Source organism: Callithrix jacchus, chromosome 5 (genome assembly GCF_049354715.1).
Source record: "Callithrix jacchus isolate 240 chromosome 5, calJac240_pri, whole genome shotgun sequence".
NCBI lineage: Eukaryota > Metazoa > Chordata > Mammalia > Primates > Cebidae > Callithrix > Callithrix jacchus.
In genome coordinates this window covers 91,241,851-91,262,241 of record NC_133506.1, presented here as the reverse complement: position 1 = coordinate 91,262,241, position 20,391 = coordinate 91,241,851, and the positions used below count along the sequence as shown (strand labels likewise).

Genomic DNA, 20,391 nt, shown 5'->3' with positions numbered 1-20,391 from the left:
GTCACAGTGGGTGGGTGCGCGCGGGGGCGAAGGCGCGCGCAGGGTCGGGACCCGGGGCGGGTGGGCGCGCAGGGGGCGGGGTCCGCCGGAGCTCCCGCGCGTGGCGGGAGTTTCGGGTTTCGATTCGCCGCGCCTGCGCGCAGAGGGGCCGTCCCGCTCCGCCCACCGGGCTATGTAAAGCGGCCGGGTTCGGGTCGCGCCACAGCCGGACTGCCGCGTCCCTCCGCGTAGGCGGGCGGCCCCAGAGCGCTGGTGCCGGCAGAGGCGGCGGCGACGGCGGCGCCCCTCCTCATCATGGTGAGCGGCCGGGCGGGGCTGGGCACGGGGTAGCACCGGAGCGGGAAACGAGTGTCGGCGCCCGTTTTGCAAACCAGGACCCGGGGCTTCCGGCTCGACTGCCAGTTTTCTTGGTACTCGGGGAAGCCCGGAGGTCGGTGAGAAGCGGGGTTACTTTCGGGGCCCGGAGAGGCCGCTGGGGAGGGAAACGGTGGCGTTTCTGAGGAGGGGAAACGAAGAAGCTGCTGCGCCCCTGGGAGCCCCAGCTGGCGGGTGGGCCTGGGCCGGGGGCTGCGGGAGCCCGGGAGCTGCTCCCGACCCCGCTCAGTCCTGCGCTGGGGCAACCGTTTCGCGCCCGCACCCCGGGCCACGTCTCTTCACACGGAACAGCTGCCCCGCGCCCGGGTGCGCGCGGGAGGCGGAGCCAGTTCAGAGGAGGAGACGCTTTACAGTAAAAGCTGCTGTCTCTTGTGGCTTCTAGCAGACAGGAAAACAAGTAGCTCCGAGAGGGGCTGCTGACACACAGCACGGTGGCGGTCAGAGCTGGACCCAATTGCAGGTGCCCTGTGCTGCCCCGGCCTGGGCAGGCACAAAGACCACGACTTTGTGGGGCCGGGAGGGGGCAGAGGAGGAGGTGGCAGGCTCGGTGAAAGAGGGCCTTTGTCCAGAGCGCTCCTGCCCTGCCCCCCACCAGCCTTTCTGTGGGACCATTGTCCCCGCATCCCAGACAAGAGAGTATTATCTGTTGCGGCCATTGTTGGGGGAAGGGAGACAGTCTTGGGGTAACCCTTCTCCACTCCCAGCCCTTCTCTGTGCACTCAGCCGGGGCAGCTGTGGCTTGGCCCAGAAACAGAGACCCCCCACCTCCAAAGAGGGCGTCCTTAGTAGGTGCCAAGCATATAAGAGCGAGGCCAATCCCAACCCGCAGGCTCCCGGCGCGCCTTGCATGCCTCCAGCACGTTTTCCTTTCCGAGGTGGCAGCAATGGGGAGAGCGCGCGCTTAGCAGAGCTTCAGACAGGCTTCCCTCTCCCTCCTCCACGACCAGAAGCGGACAGGTGCTCCCGGGAAAGGGACAAAGGTCCAGCACTGCCTCGCTTGGGAAGGCGTCCACAACCAGGCCAGGGACTAGGGGTGCGAGGCTGGCGGGGAGCCCGCGAAGGTCCTGGGCTGACATTTCTTCCCCTCCTTACACAGAACAGAGGCTTCTCCCGAAAAAGCCACACATTCCTACCCAAGATCTTCTTCCGCAAGATGTCATCCTCAGGGGCCAAGGACAAGCCTGAGCTGCAGTTTCCCTTCCTTCAGGATGAGGACACGGTGGCCACGCTGCAAGAGTGCAAGACGCTCTTCATCTTGCGCGGCCTGCCAGGAAGCGGCAAGTCCACGCTGGCACGGGTCATCGTAGACAAGTACCGTGATGGCACCAAGATGGTGTCGGCTGATGCTTACAAGATCACCCCCGGCGCTCGAGGAGCCTTCTCCGAGGAGTACAAGCGGCTGGATGAGGACCTGGCTGCCTACTGCCGCCGCCGGGACATCAGAATTCTTGTGCTAGATGACACCAACCACGAGCGGGAACGGCTGGAGCAGCTCTTTGAAATGGCCGACCAGTACCAGTACCAGGTGGTGCTGGTGGAGCCCAAGACAGCGTGGCGGCTGGACTGTGCCCAGCTCAAGGAGAAGAACCAGTGGCAGCTGTCGGCTGATGACCTGAAGAAGCTGAAGCCTGGGCTGGAGAAGGACTTCCTGCCGCTCTACTTCGGCTGGTTCCTGACCAAGAAGAGCTCCGAGATACTCCGAAAAGTGGGCCAGGTCTTCCAGGAAGAGCTGGGGAACCACAAGGCCTTCAAGAAGGAGTCGCGACACTGTAGGTGGTGGGGTCGGGCCTTAATCGTAAGCCCACCTTGCGGGGCACAGGGCTCTGTGGGCATAGGACCATCATTGTACTCATGAGGATGAGGCACGAAGCACAGGAGGCAGAGGGAGGCTCAACGGGAGGGGGCGGGGCAAGCGGGGCGTCCCAGTGGTGGCTTGGGGAGTTGGCAGCACAGTGGGGCTTCCCAGAGTGCCTTTCCTCCCACCACACCTTTCCTTCTGGGACTCTTCTCTCCACCTCCGTCCTCCCAGCCTGGAGCTAGACCACTGTCTTACTGTCTTATCTTGGAGGTGGGAAAAACAAATTACTGTAGTAACAGGAGATACGACCTCTTCTAACTTAACCTTGGAGAATCCAGCCCAGTGTTTTCCAACTCATTTTTAGCAGCAGAATCGTGTTCCCCCCCACACACAAAAATGACATGAAATATTGTGGCTTCACTGGGGATGGTTCTCAGGCCTTGGGCTATTTGATTTACTCATAGGTTTGTGGCATGTTACAGCTTCAGAGGACATGAGTCTCATACCTACACCAAAAGCCCTGTCTTCAGATGGGAACACAGGCCCAGGAGGGATGTGGGATTTAAGGGCTGGAACCCTGGACTCTGGCCACTCTAGCAGGGTTCTCTCTTGGCATGGGCTTTTTGGGTTTGGGATAAAAACAGGTCCCAGTGGCTCTCCTGCAGTGGCCTGTTGGATAACTGTCACCCACAAATCCGTCTATATTGCCTTTAGGCCATTTCTGGTTGCCCCCAATTTTAGTTGTTTATTTAGACACAGGGTCTTGCTCTGTTGCCCAGGTGGGAGTGCAGTGGTGTGATCTCGGCTCACTGCAACCTCCACCTCCCAGGTTCAAGCAGTTCTCCTACTTCAACCTCCCAAGTAGTTGGGACTACAGGTGTGTACCACCACCATGCCTGGCTAATTTTTGTATTTTGAGTAGAGACAGGGTTTCATCATGTTGGCCAGGCTGGTCACGAACTGCTGACCTCAGGTAATCCAGTCACCTTGGCCTCCCAAAGTGCTGGATTACAGGCATGAGCCACTGTGCCCAGCTGCCCCCAATTTTAGATGATCTTCATACCTGAAATAGCCCCACTCTGGTTTGTTGACATTGTGTATATTGCACAGAAGCAGGGAATTTGTGCCTGTGTGGGTTCTCAGATAACTTTTTTCTCAGTTCCTAAACTTGAGCTGTAGTATTTGCAGTGATATCATCCAGGAGCAAGCCCTGTACCTGTGAGCTGGTGGCTCTGTCCTAGAATGACTGCTGCTCAAAGTTGCTTTTACTTTTATTTTTTAACTGATTTTGAGACACAGTCTCATTCTGTTGTCCAGGCTGGAGTGCAGTGGTGCAATCTCAGCTCACTGCAACCTCCATCTCCTGGGTTCAAGTGATTCTCCTGCCTCAGCCACCCAAGTAGCTGGGATTACAGGTACCCACCATCACACCCAGCTAATTTATGTGTTTTTAGTAGAGACAGTTTCACCATGTTAGCCAGGCTAGTCTCAAATGCCTGACCTCAAATGATCCACCCTGCCTTGGCCTCCCAAAGTGCTTGGATTACAGGTGTGAGCCACCTCGCCGGGCTTGAGAATTTTAACTTCTTACAGCTCTAAAGTTGCTATTAGTGTGACCAGCTAATGAATGAATGAGCTATGTGGGTTGCTGGAAAGTTGATGCCCAGCCTATTTTTTCTTTCTTTTTTTTTTTTTATTTTGAGACAGTCTTGTTCTGTTGCCCAGGCTGGAGTACAGTGGTGTGATTTCAGTTCACTGCAATCTCTCTGCCTCAGCCTCCTGAGTAGCTGGGACTATAGGTACCTGCCACCACACCTGGCTAATTTTTTGTATTTTTAGTAGAGACAGGGTTTCACTTTGTTAGCCAGAAAGGTCTCCATGTCCTGACTTATGATCCGCCCGCCTTGGCCTCCCACAGTACTGGGATTACAGGTGTGAACCACCATGTCTGGCCTACTTTATCTTTAAATGAAAAACTGGAATTCTTTTCTGCCCAGGGTTACAGCATGAGAAATGTAATGGGCCAGCAAGGCTGCTCTCAGGAGCGGCCTTCCTCTCCTGTGGAGGGTGAGACATCTTCACAGGGGCTCAACTTAGAATATAACAGAAAAACTCTGAAGACAACCACAGGTGTGGCTTCTGGAAATCAAAATCACAGATACTCCATGCCTCTTTGTGTCTTCCAGCCCCATAATGTCACCCAATTATAGCCCAAGACCCTTCTTGTACCAGGAGGCCCCCTACAGGCTCTCATCCCCCAAACAGGCCTGCAAGGTGTGTATTCAACTGTTGGTGACCCTGTGACTGCTTGTCCATTTGGATCTCTGAATGAAATGGGGCACTAATGATAGTTCCCTGGCAGTCCTGGGAACACTGGGGTGTGCGGTCGCCCTAAACTGTTATGCTGGATTGATAGGGTCGGTCAGTTGCCCCAGGCTGATGGCTGGTAAGCAGCAGGGCTAAGATGTTCACTGTGTTCTGGCTGTTTCCACAGTACCATGTTGTTCCCAGCACTCTGTTCTTTCCACCCCACTTCCCATGACTTGTTTCCCCTTTGAGATGTGGGACTGGTAAATCTCAGATTCTCTTGGCCTGTACTGCCTGCCTCTGTTACAAATGCCTTAGAGTTTGGGGAAGAGGTAGAAAGATCTATACAATAGAAAGCCGGAGAATTTTAACTTTTTTTTTTTTTTTTTTGACACATTCTCACTTTGTTGCCCAGGCTGGAGTGCAGTGGCGCAATCTTGGCTCACTGCCACCTCTGCCTCCTGGGTACAAGCAATTCTCTGTCTCAGCCTCCTGATTAGCTGGGGTTACAGGCACCCACCACCATGCCTGGCTAATTTTTTTGTATTTTTAGTAGAGAGGGGGGTTTCACTATCGGCCAGGCTGGTCTTGAACTCCTGATCTCATGATCCACCTACCTTGGCCTCCCAAAGTACTGGGATTACGGGCGTGAGCCACCATGCCTGGCCTGAGAATTTTTAACTTTTTTTTTTTTTGAGATGGAGTCTCGCTCTGTTGCCTGGGCTGAAGTGTGGTGTCAGGATTTCAGCTCACCATAACCTCCAACGCCCAGGTTCAAGCAATTCTTCTGCCTCAGCCTCCCTGGTAGCTGGGATTACAGGCGCCTGCTGTCATGCCCAGCTAACTTTTTTTGTATTTTTAGTAGAAGGGGGGTTTCACCATCTTGGCCAGGCTGGTCTTGAACTCCTGACCTCGTGATTCACCCGCCTTGACCTCCCAAAGTGCTGGAATTATAGGCGAAAGTCACCACGCCCGGCCTGAGAATTTTAACTTCTTACAGCTCTAAAGTTGCCTTTAGTTTGAACAACTGACGAATGAATGAGCTCTGTGGGTTGCCGGAAGTGTTTTGCTCTGGGCCTCTGTGGTCCTGGTGGCAGGCGTTGGTATGCCTCTACTCCCCTGCCCTGACTGCACCGTTTTTCTCCCGGCAGTTTTCTCTGGGGATGAGACCAGGGAGAAGATTGATCTGGTCACCTACTTTGGGAAGAGACCCCCAGGTGTGCTGCACTGCACAACCAAGTTTTGTGACTACGGGAAGGCCCCCGGGGCAGAGGAGTACGCTCAACAAGATGTGAGTCTTCCCCAGGGTCAACATGGCAGAGGTGGGGGGTGGGGGCAGCAGCATCTTCTGCAGATGGGTACAAGTGACAGGCAGGGACCAAAAACCAGATGTCAGCTCAAGAAAAATGGCATCTCCTCCTAGCTCCCCTGTCCCCAGGCATATTTGCATAGACCTCAGCTTCAGGTTCTAAGGAGCCTGCTGCAGCAGTACCAGCAGCCTGTGCATTCGCCTGCCCCCAGGCGCCTTCTCCTTCTGCAGATTCATGGAGAATGCTGGTCCACAGTGGGCTCCTGCTCTGGCCCTGTTACCTTCCAAAGGCTAGGAGTCCCTTGCCCCTAGTCCTGAGGCCTGGCCTTAGAGTGAGGGAGTGTCATAGGAGAGTGAAGCTTATTGGCTAATAGGGTACTAGGCATTTCTGCACCACACAGCCGGCACCTTACGCCCACAGCCACAGGTGATGGTGATGCTTGAATGCCAGGCATGTCTCAGATCTGCAGTCTCCAACCTCCTCCAAGTGTCCAACCCCAAGCCCACCCTCCCACTTCTCTGCGTAGGTTATTACAGTTGTTTAACTGGAGCATCCTCCCAAATGGAAGCTCCCCTAGGGCAAGTGTTTAAGTTTCGTTGATTCCAGCACCCCAGCATAGTGGAATGAATGTGTAACCCCTGCTGCTATCATCCCTAACCATGCTTTCATTTACCATTTATTTATTAAGCACCCATTTCATGCCAGACACTGTTGGGACAAGCAATTGTGAGCAAAAAGAGAGACGCTTTTTTATGCTGAGATGGGATGGGCTCTCTCAAAGAATCAGATAGAAGCAGACATATCATCAGATGTGAACCAAAGTGTAAGAGCAGGTTCTGATCAAGGGCAAGCCTGACCTCACCTTGCGTTCCAGGGCACTGCTTGGGCCCCAGGGGAAGCTGAGTGGTGCCAATAGTGGCAGCAGCTGCATGTGCACACATCCTTGTAGGCTCTTCACCTAGTCACTCCCATAACCACATTAACTCTGAGGCAAGCTCTAGTTCTCCCTGTTTTACAAAGAGGTCAGCCAGCCTGTTGAGGCCGGAAGCAAGTATGCAGGGAGCTAGGCTCCCTGGGGAAGTCCGGCTCTCCCTGCGTGGCCTTGTCTGAGTGCCTTGGCGTTTCTCACTTGAGCCTGAGCCGTGCCTGTGGAAGGTGCATGGTGTTTGTGGATGCTGGGCCTATACCTGACCCTTGCTCAGCTGTGCTCACTCACATTAGACTTCCCCTTCTCTCCTCCAGGAGGGACCCTCCTTGGGTCACCTATTCAAGAGGCCACCATATTTAGCTTGGACCCCTCTTTCTCCCTCTCCCCAGGTGTTAAAGAAATCTTACTCCAAGGCCTTCACACTGACCATCTCTGCCCTCTTTGTGACACCCAAGACAACTGGGGCCCGAGTGGAGTTGAGCGAGCAGCAGCTGCAGTTGTGGCCGAATGATGTGGACAAGCTGTTGCCCACTGACAACCTGCCGCGGGGAAGCCGTGCTCACATCACCCTTGGCTGTGCCGCTGACGTGGAGGCTGTGCAGACAGGCCTTGACCTCTTAGAGATTGTACGGGAGGAGAAGGGAGGCAGCCGAGGCGAGGAGGTGGGTGAGCTAAGCCGGGGCAAGCTCTACTCCTTGGGCAAGGGGCGCTGGATGTTGAACCTGGCCAAGAACATGGAAGTCAGGGCCATCTTCACGGGATACTATGGGAAAGGCAAACCCGTGCCCACACAGGGCAGCCGGAAGGGGGGTGCCTTGCAGTCCTGCACCATCATATGAGTGTTCTTACCACCATGTATGCCCCTTGCTCTTTAGAGAGGGAAACGTGTCCTGGTTGATCCTTGTTTTGTGACTTTTTTACTCAAAGTTAACCTACCTATAACTTTTTAAAAACTTGTAAAATAACTGACCCACTCTCCCTGTCCTGCCCTCTTTCCGTCTAATGCTCGCACTCCCAACACAAGGTGGGGAGGGAGGCACCATTCACGAACCTGGACTAAACCTAACGCAGCTGGGCCAAGCAGGCATGGGGCCACAGCCAGGACCCCGAGCCCTACTTCCAGGTTCCGGTGTTAGCTCAGCCCCAGCCCAGAGCCAGAGTGGGGAGACACCTGAGCCCTACAAAACTCACTGACTGGAGGCAGGGGGTCGGGGGGTAGTTTTCCACGGTCACAGAGAACTAGTGGTGGCCTTGAGAAGGGGAGGACCTCTAGGCTTTGATTCCATCATCTTCTCTTTATTCTTTGTTTTTAGAGACAGGGTCCTGCTATGTTGCCAAAGTTGGAGTGCAGTGGTGCAATCATGGCTGACTGCAGCCTCAACTCCTGGGCTCAAGTGATCCTCCTGAGTGATCCCATCTTTTTTCTTTTTTTGACACCGAGTCTTGCTGTGTCCCCCAGGCTGGAGTGGGAATGCAGTGGTGTGATCTTAGCTCACTGAAACCTCTGCCTCCCAGGTTTAAGTGATTCTCCTGCTTCAGCCTCCTGAGTAGCTGGGATTCTAGGCATGTGCCACCATACCCAGCTAATTTTTTGTATTTTTAGTGGAGACAGGGTTTCACCATCTTGGCCAGGCTGGTCTTGAACTCCTGACCTCGTGATCCAGTAGTCTCAGCCTTCCAAGTGCTGGGATTACAGGTGTGAGCCACTGTACCCGGGTGAGTGATCCCATTTCTTAATCAGTGTAGCCCCAGGAAGGCTGGGGCTATTTACCAGGGTAGAAAAAGGAGCCTACCTCCCACCTTTGGTTCTAAGTTCCTGCCCCATCCCCTTCACACCATAACTAGGTAACAGTTTGATAACTAGAGAAGAAAGCAGAACAGTTAAGCAGCTGCCACATCCCTGCCGGCTGGGGCCTCACTCCAGGAAGGGGCCAGACTGACCCTCCTTTCCAGTAGCCTGGCTCTGCTGTGGTGAGGAAGCTCCAGTCCTGCTGTCCGCCCAGCCCATCTTGCCTCCATGGTGCCTCTGGAGGCCTCTGGGCCTCCTCTAACGGGGGCTCGTGGGCACCAAAAACCAATGGAGTAGAGCCCTGGCTGGTAAGGCCACCAGTTGCTTCTGGGAAGGAGTTTCTAATACTGGTCCATGTGCTGTGGTTCCTGGGGTGCCCTCCACTGTCCTCAGTTCAGTAACTGGGCCTTGCTAATCAGGTTGTCACTCAACAAAAGTGCTTCGGATTTAAGTTACTATCCTGGCTTTGCCCAACCTCAGCAACTTGTAAGACTGATAATGAAATAAATCATGTTAATCCTAGCTGTGTGCAGTCTCTCTTACCCTTCTGTGCCCAGCTCAGTCTTCCCTGGGGCTAGGGCTGGGTGTATTAGGACTGGCTTTGTCCCACAGCTTGGGGCCATCGGTCCTGTCTCCCCTCTGCTGGCCGGGCACAGCTGTGGCGAGGTTGGGCAGCTGAACAGTGTTGGCTTTCATGAGGAGGCAGAAAGCAGAGGCTGGCCTCAGACTCACACAGAAGGTGGGGGTTGACTGGGTACAAGGGACATGAAGCACAAAAGCCTCTCATACCCTGTTAATGAGGGAACCAGGCCCACAGGTGTCCCCAGCCCCCTGGATCAGAAAGGTCTCTCAGTAAGACCTGAAGCTCCTATTATGGGTTTCTCCCAGTTCTCTAGGGAAGGCCACCCAAAGGTCAGTGCAACTTCAGGCACCAGGTAAGACCTAACATTTGAGTCCCTTCCAAGGCTGTCAGAGGCCTAGCCAGCCACATGGGAAACATCCCAGGCCTGACTTGGACATCATTTCACCATGGTAAGACACCAGCCGGGGAAGACTAGAAAGAAAGGGGCAGGAACTCAGAAGAAGAGAAATCCTAAGTTATCTTTCTAGGTCAAGGCCTGTCCCTGGCCATCTCTGAGCTTTAGCTAGAGCTTCAAGTGTCTGCCTAGAGCTCCCGAGAAAGCAACTCACCTTGAACACCATGCTTGATAGGACAGTATGGCGCATGCCGCTGCATCCGTGAGCAGTGTCTCCTGCATGCAGAGAGGGAGTGGAGAAAGCTAGGGACTTTTGCTAAAAATAGCTGATTGGCCGGACCAGAGCTCTGGAGCCACCTGTCCCACTTCAAAAGGGTCTGGGGGTCAGGAGGCAGGGTTATTTCTGTCTACCGTCTCCCTCAAACCCACATTGCAACAGGAACTAAGAGCCTTTGTAAGTTAAACTGCCCTGTCTAGGTCAGTACCCACCTGAGCTCCTGGGTGAGCTTTGGAAGCACATGGCTTCTAGTGACTTCTGGGGCCCCCACTGTCAAGCGAGCATGCTTTCTCAACTCACTTCATGGCTGATGTCAGGCTGGGCCCAGGGGCACAGCCAGGGCCTGCCTAGCACTCACACGCTGGATAGGTCTGGGAGAGGCAGAGCAGCACCACCTGCCACCAGGCTCAGGGTCCACAGCCCTCAAACAGCAGCTTGCTGCACCCCAAGTCCAGGTCGGGCTCAGCTCTGGCTCTCAGACTCTGGAGTGACACAAAGCAGCTGCAACAGCAAAGGGCCAGAAAGGGCCAAAACATTTTATTCTCTTCTTTTTTTTCCTTTTTTAATAAAGTTAAACAGAAAACAAAAATTCACAAGCTGCCTCCCTGTCCACCCCCCGCCTCCCTCCCCTGCCCGCAGTCTTCAGCATTGGTTCCCTTTGCTTCACCCACTCACAGACACAGGGCATCCAACTGAGAAAACGAAACTGCTCTAAGTAAACGGAGACGCGATGAAGGGAGGAGGTGAACTGTTTCCACATTCAAGATTAAATTGAGCAAATCTGCATTTTCTGGGTTCTAGGTGGTTGCCCTTCATTAGCCAAACTGAAAAAAGAAATTCCCTGGACCAGATGCTGAAAGGGAAAAGAAGGGCTGGTTAGTTGACTGTGGATTTTCTAGAGAAGATCACTTTGCCCTGATTATGGAAAAGTCTTCAAGGGCTGCTTCAAACTCAGAGAGAAACTTTATGGGTATCAAACAGCCTAGGCTGTTTTGGGGTCCAAATGGGAGCCAGTGACCACATTATACATGGGTAGCTTCTGAACACCTTTGCTCTTGCAGAGAAGCCTCCCTGGTCCTGCAGAGATGCAGTGGCTAAAGGTCCCAAGGCCTTGGGAACCTTCCTGTCTTCATCCTCAGCAATAGCTGAGTGGACAGATGCCCTGCTAGATGAGAATTCAGTCGCCTCCACTCATGGGCCCCTCTGAGCTGCCTAAGTGGCAGTGAGTGTGCTGGTTTGTGATCTCGGAACTCCCAAGAACAGCAGGCCTACCTACCTTCAAAGCTAAAGCCCCCAGGACCGCCGAAGAATGCCTTGAAGATATTGTTTGCATCAAAATCTGTATAGCAGGGCAAGTAACATGGAAGGGAAGAAAAGGTGAAAAGATTAGAAAGGTCTAGAGAACTGATGACACAGAACAGATCTCCAAAGCTGTCCCAGATAGTCTCACTTCCCTCCTTTCCCAACACTTCAGACTGTACGTGAGCAAACCTGCACAAAACATGCTACGTGATCCCTCTCCCAGGACGTGTTCCCTTCCCCTTCCAAGTGCTGCCCCAAAGAAAAGCTTTCTCTGCTTCAGCTTGCTTCCCTGGGCTCTTTTCTCAACAAATGGGAAAGCCATTTGCACTTACACAAGACTCTCCCCATACTCTGCCTCCCTATAATGCCGGAGTGGCTACTAAAAAGGATAAAATGTATCACTTAAAATGTTACCAAAAATAAATAAAAGAACAAGATCTAGGATTTACTGTATTTGAGTCCATGTCTTTTACACTGTAGACTCTGCTTAAAAAAAAAAAAGCTATGGTTTATTAGCTGGGCATGGTGGCTCACACCTATAATCCTGGCACTTTGGGAGTCTGAGGTGAGAGGACTGCTTGAACCCAGGAGTTGCACCCCAAAGCGCACCCCAGCCTGGGTGACAGAGTGAGATCCTATCTCAGTAACAACAACAACAAACCAGCAAAAACACCTACTAGGTGCTAGTCATGGTGCTGGGTACTTTGCATACATTATACTACTTAATCCAGTAACAATTTGTCAGGGTCAGTATCATTCCCAATTATATTCAACAAAACATAAGTAGGTGGTTTAAGTAACCTGGCCAAGATCACAGGCAGAAAGCAGCAGACCAGGAAAATCCAACTCCTGCCTGACTCGTTCTGTGTGCTCTCTGCGAGGCCACAGCACGTCCGGTGGCCCCATCCCTGAGTGACTTCCCGAGCTGCACAGAAGGACTGATCTCCACCAGGTGATCCCACAGCCACCTCATGTCCAGAGTTTTTCTGCTGGCATCTGTGAATCCTCCTGGGCTCCCCTGCTCAGTGAATGACCCCAAGAGTCAGCTATGCCTAAGTCACTCTACCCAGCACATCTAAGCAGCAACCAACTCCTGCTGAATCTCCCACTATCTCCTGACTGTCCTCCAATCATTTCCTACCTTTGGTGTCTTCCTTCCATCTCCATCCTCCTTACTCCCTCCAAACCCCCTCCTCACCTCTATCATAAATATATTTCCAGAGCTAGAATCTGGTCCACAGTGCCCCTACTTAAAACTCTTCACTACTTAAAACTGCTTACACCTCTTCTTACAGGGCAGAGGAACATGTTTATTATGGTGAACCTAGGTCTACTGACTCAGCATTTATCTATATAGTACCATCATTCTTATTTTAAATTCCAGCTGGGTGTGGTGGCTCACACCTGTCATCCCAGCACTTTGGGAGGCTAAAGCAGGTGGATCACTTGAGGTCAGGAGTTTGAGACCAGCCTGGCCAATGTGGTGAAATCCCATCTCTACTAAAAAATACAAAAATTAGATAGGTGTGGTGGGGGGTGCCTGTAATCCCAGCTACTTGGGAGGCTGAGGCAGGAGAATTGCTTGAACCCAGGAGGTGGAGGTTACAGTGAGCCAAGATCATGCCACTGCACCCAGACTGGGCAAAAGAGCAAGACTCAGTTTGAAAAAAAAAAAAAATTCCAATAGATTTTCTTAGTGGAAGTTTAAGGGTTAGCATTAGAGATGGTGGTCTGTGAACTGTTCACAGCTCAGGGCCTTTTACCTCTTGAGAGTCCAAAGTGAGCAACAATACTGACAACAGCTGTGCTTTATATCATGCCAAGACTTTTTGGGAAATTAAAATCTGTAAGTGTTTACAGGAATATATGACAGACATAAATATCAGCATATAGTTTGCAGTGGGTAAAAAACTTCCAGGGAAATGCCCATATTCCTTACCACATACAGCCCTCATGGCCTGTGAGCTCTGACCCAGCTACCTGCCGCCTTCCACCGGCACCTGCCTCTAGCACCCTATCCTTTACCTTCCTAGACAGAGTGCCCTGCAGATCCCCAAAGGGGCCATGCTTTGGTTTGCATTTTTTTTTTTTTTTTTTTTTGAGATGGAATCTTGCTCTGTTGCCCAGGCTGGAGTGCAGTGGTGTTCTTACTGCAACCTCCACCTCCTGGGTTCAAGTAGCTGGGATTATAGGCGTGTGCCACCACACCCAGCTAATTTTTCTATTTTTCGTTTTTTTTTTTTTTTGAGACGAAGTCTCGCTCTGTCGTCCAGGCTGGAGTACAGTGGTGCGATCTCGGCTCACTGCGCAACCTCTAAAACTCCTGGGTTCAAGTGATTCTCTGCCTCAGCCTCCCAAGAAGCTGAGATTACAGGCATCCACCATCACACCTAGCTAATTTTTATATTTTAGGAGAGACGGGGTTTCACCATGTTGGCCAGGCTGGTCTCAAACTCCTGACCTCAGGTGATCCACCTGCCTCAGCCTTCCAAAGTGTTGGGGTTACAGGCGTGAGCCATGGGGTCATGCTTTTCTGCACTTCCAGGCCTTCCCTTGCTAGTGCTCGCCTCCTCAGAGCTCACTGCACACTGAACCTGCCACACTTGACTGCATTAATTTGACTCCATGTCTGTTATTGTTTGCACCAGGGATCAGATTTGGCCCAAACAGACTCTCCCTCTGGAGCATCTTTGGAAAACATTCTAACATTCCACAGCTGTCAAATTCACCCCAGGTTGCCCCAGCCAACTCACCACCCATATTCATGCCCTCCTCATCCAGGTCCTGTCCACTGTCATAGCGAGTTTTTTTCTTGGGATCAGAGAGGATGGTAAAGGCTTCTCCAACTTCCTTGAACTTCTTCTCCTCCTCCTTCTGAACCTCAGCACTGGCTCCACTATGCCGATCTAAAGTTGGGAGTAAAAGAACAACTCAGAGGAAGTCAGAGATTCAAGAAAACAAAGTTAAGAGAAAAACCACTTTATGTCTGATTTTGGAATTTGGCATTTCCCCAAATATGGAGGGTCTACAAGTCTGCAACACCTTACTCTCAGCTGAAGAACCTCTCCAAGGCGCCCCCTCTGGACTGAGTCTGGCAGTTAGCCTGCCCTGCAGGTTCTTCCCACTGAGCCTTTCCTCCCACCTACTCTACCTGGATGGTGCATTAAGGCCCGTTTCCGATAAGCTTTCTTGATCTCGTCCTCAGAGGCATTCTTGTCCACTCCCAGAATCTTGTAGTAATCTTTCCTCTTACTCTTCTTCAGTTCCAGCTGTGCATTTTTTAGGAGCTGTTTGTGTTCTAGAGGAAGACATCTGGCATCAGTGGACAAATCTGACTCTGGTTTTCTCCTCACCAGGTCTCAGCCCCGCTAGCTGGGAGTGAGAAGCCTTGTTAACCATGCCCGGCCTTTGTTCACTTCTTTCTGGCTGGTGATCAAATATGTTCTAGGTACATCCCTGATCCCTGAATCAAACTACCTCGTGTATAGATTTAGGGCTTACAAAGAAAGTCCACACAATTCCCTGAAAAGCAAATGTTTTCAAACTTACCTTTTGTTTTCTCCGTCTGATATACTTTTTCATAGTCTCGTACTGCTTCTTCATACTGTTCTGTGTCCATGTAACTGAGAAGGAAAGACAAGGCAATACAGCACTCAGCCATCAACAGCAATGGTTCTCAGTGTCACTCTAGGGCAAGAGGCATGGCTCAAGCAAGAGACACACACTTTTGGTAAGATGCTTCTGAAACAGGAGCCCTTAATCTAGCAGTGAGAGAAAATTAGCTATCAATTCCTCAATGAAGTAAAAAGAGGCCACATGGCACTTGCACCCAAACATTAAAGTGATGTTCAGCTCTGAGCAGAAAGTAATCAAGAGAAAAAAGTTCCTTCTGACACAAAGCCACCTAAGAGGTACTGGACTGCCTTAGAAAAGGCAATGTGGGCTGGGCGCAATGGCTCACACCTGTAATCCCAGGATTTTGGGAGGCTGAGGCGGATGGATCACCTAGGCTCAGGAGTTCAAGACCAGCCTCACCAACATGGAAAAACCCCATCTCTACTAAAAATACAAAATTAGCCAGGTGTGGCGGCACATGCCTGTAATCCCAGCTACTCGGGAGGCTGAGGCAGGAGAATCACTTGAACCCAGGAGGTGGAAGTTGTGGTAAGTCAAGATTATACCACTGCACTCCAGCTGGGACAACAAGAGCAAAATCTCCGTCTAAAAAAAAAAAAAAAAAAGGACAACGTGAAGGGACCTACTTGATTACTTGGGGGTGAAACACACAAGAGAAAAATTATCAAGTGAACAAATGGATATGAAAGAGCTCTGAAACCTGTAGTGCCACAAACATGCAGGGTTAGCTACAATCCAGAGTAGAAGTGGGATTAGTGAGCCACTAAAAGGATCAAGTTCAACGTGGCAGCTGCTGGCAAATCCTGCCACTAAGACCAATCAATGAGAGATGCAGGTAAATGAGACAGAAAAGGAAACTCCAAACACAGGTTTGCTTCTATTTTGGTAGCACAAAGGAAAGGAGGGGCTCCTGGCCCAAGATGGGAGGAATTGAGCTTGACAGGCTGATTGCCAGATCTTTTAAGTGTCTCTTCCACAGAAGCAAGTGGCACCAAGGCTGGCCTACCAATTAAAGACCATGATAGGAGTTCCAGAGATAGCCACTGTCAGTTGTGGAAGGGGAAGTGCTGCACAACAGAGATTCAGTTTCTCACATTGCTACCCCACAAGCCCTTTTTCACAGAATGAAATGAAAACAGAGACCAGGGCAGGAGAGTGCTGTGGTACCACTCTCCTGCCCTGGCCTCCAAGCTGGTGGGCATCTATGATGTTTGTGAAATCACAAACATCAAACGCACAAAAAATATGGCTGGCAGAAGAAAAGCCCAACATCTTTGGCATCTTTGATTTTCTGGCAACATTTTGATTTATGACTTTAAAAAAAAAAACAATGCTCTGCAAATACAGGATATATAAGTTATAGTAGGAGTTCAGAATCAATTTACAGAACAAAATGTGATATAATTTGAAGAGAAAATCGATACTCTGATACTGCACCCTAGCCTGGGTGATATAGCTGAATCCTTAATTTAAAAAAAAGGAAAATTGATAGTATAAAATGTGACAAATGATTAACTCTGATGAACTTTCTTTAGGTCCACATGTCATGTATTAAACAAGCTATACTAATCTGCATTTTTTAAAATTCAGGGATATCCTCATATTTTAATTTCGTTTTAAAGCTGAAGTAGGAAAGTAAATAAGGCTTTAGGGAGAAAGGGTGAACTCTAGCTCAGGATGGCATGTGTAGCAAAGATGCGGGGGGGAGTGGCATCTCCCCAACTTTAGGGGTACACTGAGGCAGACTGCAGCAGTGGTCAGGCCTCTGGTAAGGGTTTGGCCTGAGCTAATCTTCAGTACTTCTTGTCAATTCCAGCTGCTTCAGGAGACTGTTGCCAAATACTCAGCCAGCTGAACAAGGCATGCTGTCTCCCCTGTAGTGATCTCAGAGGCAGAGCCACTCCAAGAAGGGCAGTTCTGTTCTTTCTACCACAAAGATAAGAAGTTGTCTGATCAAAGCAGTTCCTTATTTTTGGTTCTTGCACATAAATGAAGAAGAAAATAATCCTCCATCCAATTAGCCTTCGAGCAAATCAAGAATTTTCTATGATGTTAGCTGGAGGTTGCTTTAAAAAAAAAAAAAAAAAAAAGGCCTGGTGTGTTGGCTCATGCCTGCCTGTAATTCCAGCACTTTGAGAGGCCAAGACAGGCAGATCACTTGCAGTCAGGAGTTTGAGACCAGCCTGGTCAACAAGATGAAACCCTGTCTCCACTAAAAATATAAAAATTAGTTGGGCGTGGTGGCATGTGCCTGTAATTCCAGCTACTTGGGAAGCTGAAGCAGGAAAATTGCTTGAACCCAGGAGATGGAGGTTGCAGTGAGCCATGATGGCACCACTGCACTCCAGCCTGGGCAACATAGCAAGACTCAATCCCAAAAAACAAAACAAAACTATTTTTCTGTTCTCTTCCCATCCCCTGGCATTCCATATACAGAGCATTCCATTACGTTGACACAGGATCAAGTATCTAGCCACTCCCTTCCCACTGGACATGTAGGCAATTCTCCACCCTCCAGTTTTTTGTTTTTTTTTTTTTGCTGTTACAGATAAAATTGCAGCAAACACCTTCATGTAGATAGCATTTTGGGTCTGTTAAAGTCGGTCTTTGGCTGAGTTACAGGGTGATCTTTTGTCTTCCAAAGCTTCTGCTTCTGTGTGACAGTGGCTTGCAAAGACTGAATGACAGGCTGGACATGGACTGACAGTTGGTCTCACAGAAGCTATAATATAATTCCATGGATGTTTCTGTTGGACAGATTCAGTCATCAACTTAGAAATTCACTTTTAAAAAAAGCATCACACACAGCAGCAGTTTTCCTATTTTAAATTAGATAATTTTGAGAAAACTAAGTGGGAGGTAGTCCATGAGATATTCTGTACCACTGATGAGACAAGGAAGCTTAAACTACTGGCTCATCAGGCATCAGTGACAGCACCTGTTCTTTGGATATGACACTTGATAGTAAGGAGTGGAGCAGGTGCTGGAGGATTCATATACAACAAATACGTCTTCTTTAAGAACTTTAAAGACGGGAAGTTCTTCTCTGCCTAGAGAATAATCTGAAATCAGAAGAGATGGATTTCTGAGAGAGGTTTCTCCTAGCTCTGTTCCTTTCTGGAGAAAATCACCTGTCAGGTCTAAGAGTAAGAGGAGCAACTATGCCAGGGAACACCCTGACTCTGAGGCAAATCTCAGCATGAGAAGTAGTCACATCCTGGCTCATAATCACCTCGTCAGACATAGAGTGCCCTCTACTGAAAACACTCAAGCAGACAGTAGCCATCCAGGGTATTTCAAAGGAGGTTCCTTTATCCTGGGAAGCTGAGCCAGATTACATCTCTTCCAACTATAAGATTGTCTTTCCTCACCCAGAAGAAATAGGATGAAGTACAACTCTCAACTATCTCTAAGAGATATTTTCTCTTCCAAGCACCATACATTCATTCGACAAAACATTTATTCAGTGAGCACCTATGTGTCAAGCACTGTGCCAAGTTAGAGCATAAGTGTACAACACAAAATAAAATCTCCAAAGGAAATGGATTTAAACTTTAACAAAAGGAATTTGGGTCAGGCATCAGAGAAAACTTACTGACCGTGAGGGGCGTTAGACACAGGCATGGGAGACTGAGGGAGCTTGTGCAATCTCCTCCGCTGGAGGTCTATAAAGATAGTCTAGGGCTGGAACAATCCCACCTAGAGGCAGGGGGAAGGACCAAATGACCTCACAACATCTCTGGGTCTGCTTCGTCATCCACAAGGCAATTCCCCTGAGGTCAGCGGCAACTCCCTCTTTCCCCCACCCACCAGAGACACTTACCACTGAGCTCTTCTCAAGTAGGCTTTTATGTAAGTGTCATCAAGCTTCACTGCATTTGTGCAGTCTTCTATTGCATCATCTAGTTTCCTAAGCTTCAGGAGAGAGAGAGCAATCATACTTCACTTCTTGGTGACTGAGGAAGCCCAGAAGCTGTGAGCATGGCTTCAAAATTCTAAGAGGATCAGTCATGCTGGCCCCCTAAATGTCATATTAAGTTCTAGTTCTTTGTCACTAGGTCTAGAAGTAGGACCCCAACTTCAAAATTGGTTTCTCTTGTATATGATGCAAGCCAGGTACATTTCTCTTCAAGGATAAACTAGCTCTACCATTCCATGTTAAGTGCCTAATGAAAACATGGAAATAGTAAGGCTGGTTCCTGCCCACCTTTTTTCCAGAGGCCAACTAGAATGATCAGAAATTACTCTGATTTTTAACTAATAGAACTCTGCAAGGGCAAGGAGTCTACTTTTTCTTATGTTGTGTAGGGCCACAAAAGCACTCAGGCCATTGTCAGTCATGCATGGTGACCATCAGTTATACTGAGAAAAACAAGCTTGCCTCTACTCTTCCTCCAAATCACTCCTAAAAAATAAATGATCATCTGCGTAAGTGGGGGAAAAAAAAAGCAACGGTAGCTGCTTAAAATTATCCCACAACCCCTAGCCATTCTCTTACTGGAGGAAAGGGACCTTAAAGAACAGTTGAGAATATCCTTGCAAATTGTCCAACTGCCCCCAAATTCCAGAGAGATGATAAAAGCTTGCCTCTTGGAAGGGAGTTCCTAACAAGCTATAAACTATAATAACTTGTCCTCTTTCATCTGGCTTACCCTCACTGGGCAGATTTCCCAAGACCCTTTGATGTCCCTTAAAAATATCTCTTTATAGGCCCTAAGATCCAGATCAAGCGCTTACCTTGGAATTAACCGTACCCCGATTACAGTAGAGTTTAGCATTTGTTTTTATATTGTTGGGGTCTATCCCCAGGGCTTCTGTGTACAGTTCATACGCTAGTTTGTAATTTCCTTCCTTAAATGCTTTATTTCCATCTTCTTTCTTTGCTTTAAGTGCTTTGGCATTCTACAGAAAAATGCAAGGAGAGGATCAGTGCACATCCACAAAGCCTCAGACCACCGCACAGAGGGGCCAGAGTCTCTTTTAAAGTTGGCTGCTTCCAGTAGTTTAGCATCACAGGGCCCGGCCAACCCCCAACCTGGGCTATCTGTTGCTCATTTGTGCTTCCTATAGAGTGGACAGGAGAAACTAAGAGTTACAAAAAACACCAATGAAACCTATGTTACTGGGTCTGCCTCTACATCCCAGGACAAGTATTACTATCTATCTTCACTGAGGGGGAAAAAAGGAAAAAAAAAAAAAACAACTCAGATATTAAAGGCATCTGACCCTATATGATCACATTTACCTTTAGGTAAGTAAACATAGTCCGGAAACCATTTCTACTGAAGACCAAGCATTCTTGCAAAGAAGGAGGAAAAGCTATCCCATTCCCTGTGATTCTAAAACCTTCCACTGTAACCATCTTAAAGGTCTCAAAGGGAAGCTTTCTTTCCCAGTCCGGTCTGGTGACTAGAACTTACTCTGCAGGCAATGCAGGCCTTCTCATGGTCAGGGGCCATCCTGAGAGCCTGTACAAAAAACTGAACTGCCTTCTCGATACAATCTTCATAATAAAGGCAAAGACCTCGTACATACAGAGCATCTGCATTGGTGGAATCCATTCGTAGAATGTCACTGCAATCGTGAGAAAAGGGCACAATGAGCTGTGCTTTAGAATGTCTCCACCATTACTATCTACTGTGGCCATTTTTTTTTCCTTGACCATGTGTCTAGTGTTCAAAGTATCCAAAGG

The 20,391-nt window shown here is 49.7% G+C and overlaps 2 protein-coding genes across 8 annotated transcripts in view; one reads left to right on the top strand and one right to left on the bottom strand.

The window, feature by feature from the left end:
• The first annotated feature begins 201 nt into the window (after positions 1-201).
• On the top strand, positions 202-9,029 carry CNP (2',3'-cyclic nucleotide 3' phosphodiesterase). 2 transcript variants are annotated; one of them, XM_035300524.3, is made up of 4 exons: positions 202-297; positions 1,472-2,144; positions 5,632-5,771; positions 7,108-9,029. In XM_035300524.3, exons 1-4 carry the CDS (start codon positions 295-297, stop codon positions 7,555-7,557), a joined length of 1,266 nt encoding a protein of 421 aa, XP_035156415.1. In that variant the 5' UTR covers positions 202-294; the 3' UTR covers positions 7,558-9,029. The 2 variants fall into 2 exon arrangements, with proteins under 2 accessions (XP_035156415.1, XP_035156416.1); XM_035300525.3 differs by having other exon boundaries at positions 202-430.
• Positions 9,030-10,281: 1,252 nt separating this feature from the next.
• The window catches only part of DNAJC7 (DnaJ heat shock protein family (Hsp40) member C7), a 37,597-nt gene continuing 27,487 nt past the window's right edge, over positions 10,282-20,391 (bottom strand). For all 6 annotated transcript variants that reach the window (XM_078373602.1, XM_078373605.1, XM_078373601.1 and 3 more), the window contains 8 exons: positions 20,120-20,273; positions 19,437-19,601; positions 18,523-18,614; positions 14,613-14,686; positions 14,215-14,361; positions 13,817-13,969; positions 11,038-11,100; positions 10,282-10,614 (listed from right to left, as the gene is read on the bottom strand). In XM_078373602.1, the coding sequence (XP_078229728.1) occupies positions 10,577-10,614; positions 11,038-11,100; positions 13,817-13,969; positions 14,215-14,361; positions 14,613-14,686; positions 18,523-18,614; positions 19,437-19,601; positions 20,120-20,273 (886 nt within the window). In that variant the 3' untranslated portion in view covers positions 10,282-10,576. The remainder of the gene's footprint in view (positions 10,615-11,037; positions 11,101-13,816; positions 13,970-14,214; positions 14,362-14,612; positions 14,687-18,522; positions 18,615-19,436; positions 19,602-20,119; positions 20,274-20,391) is intronic.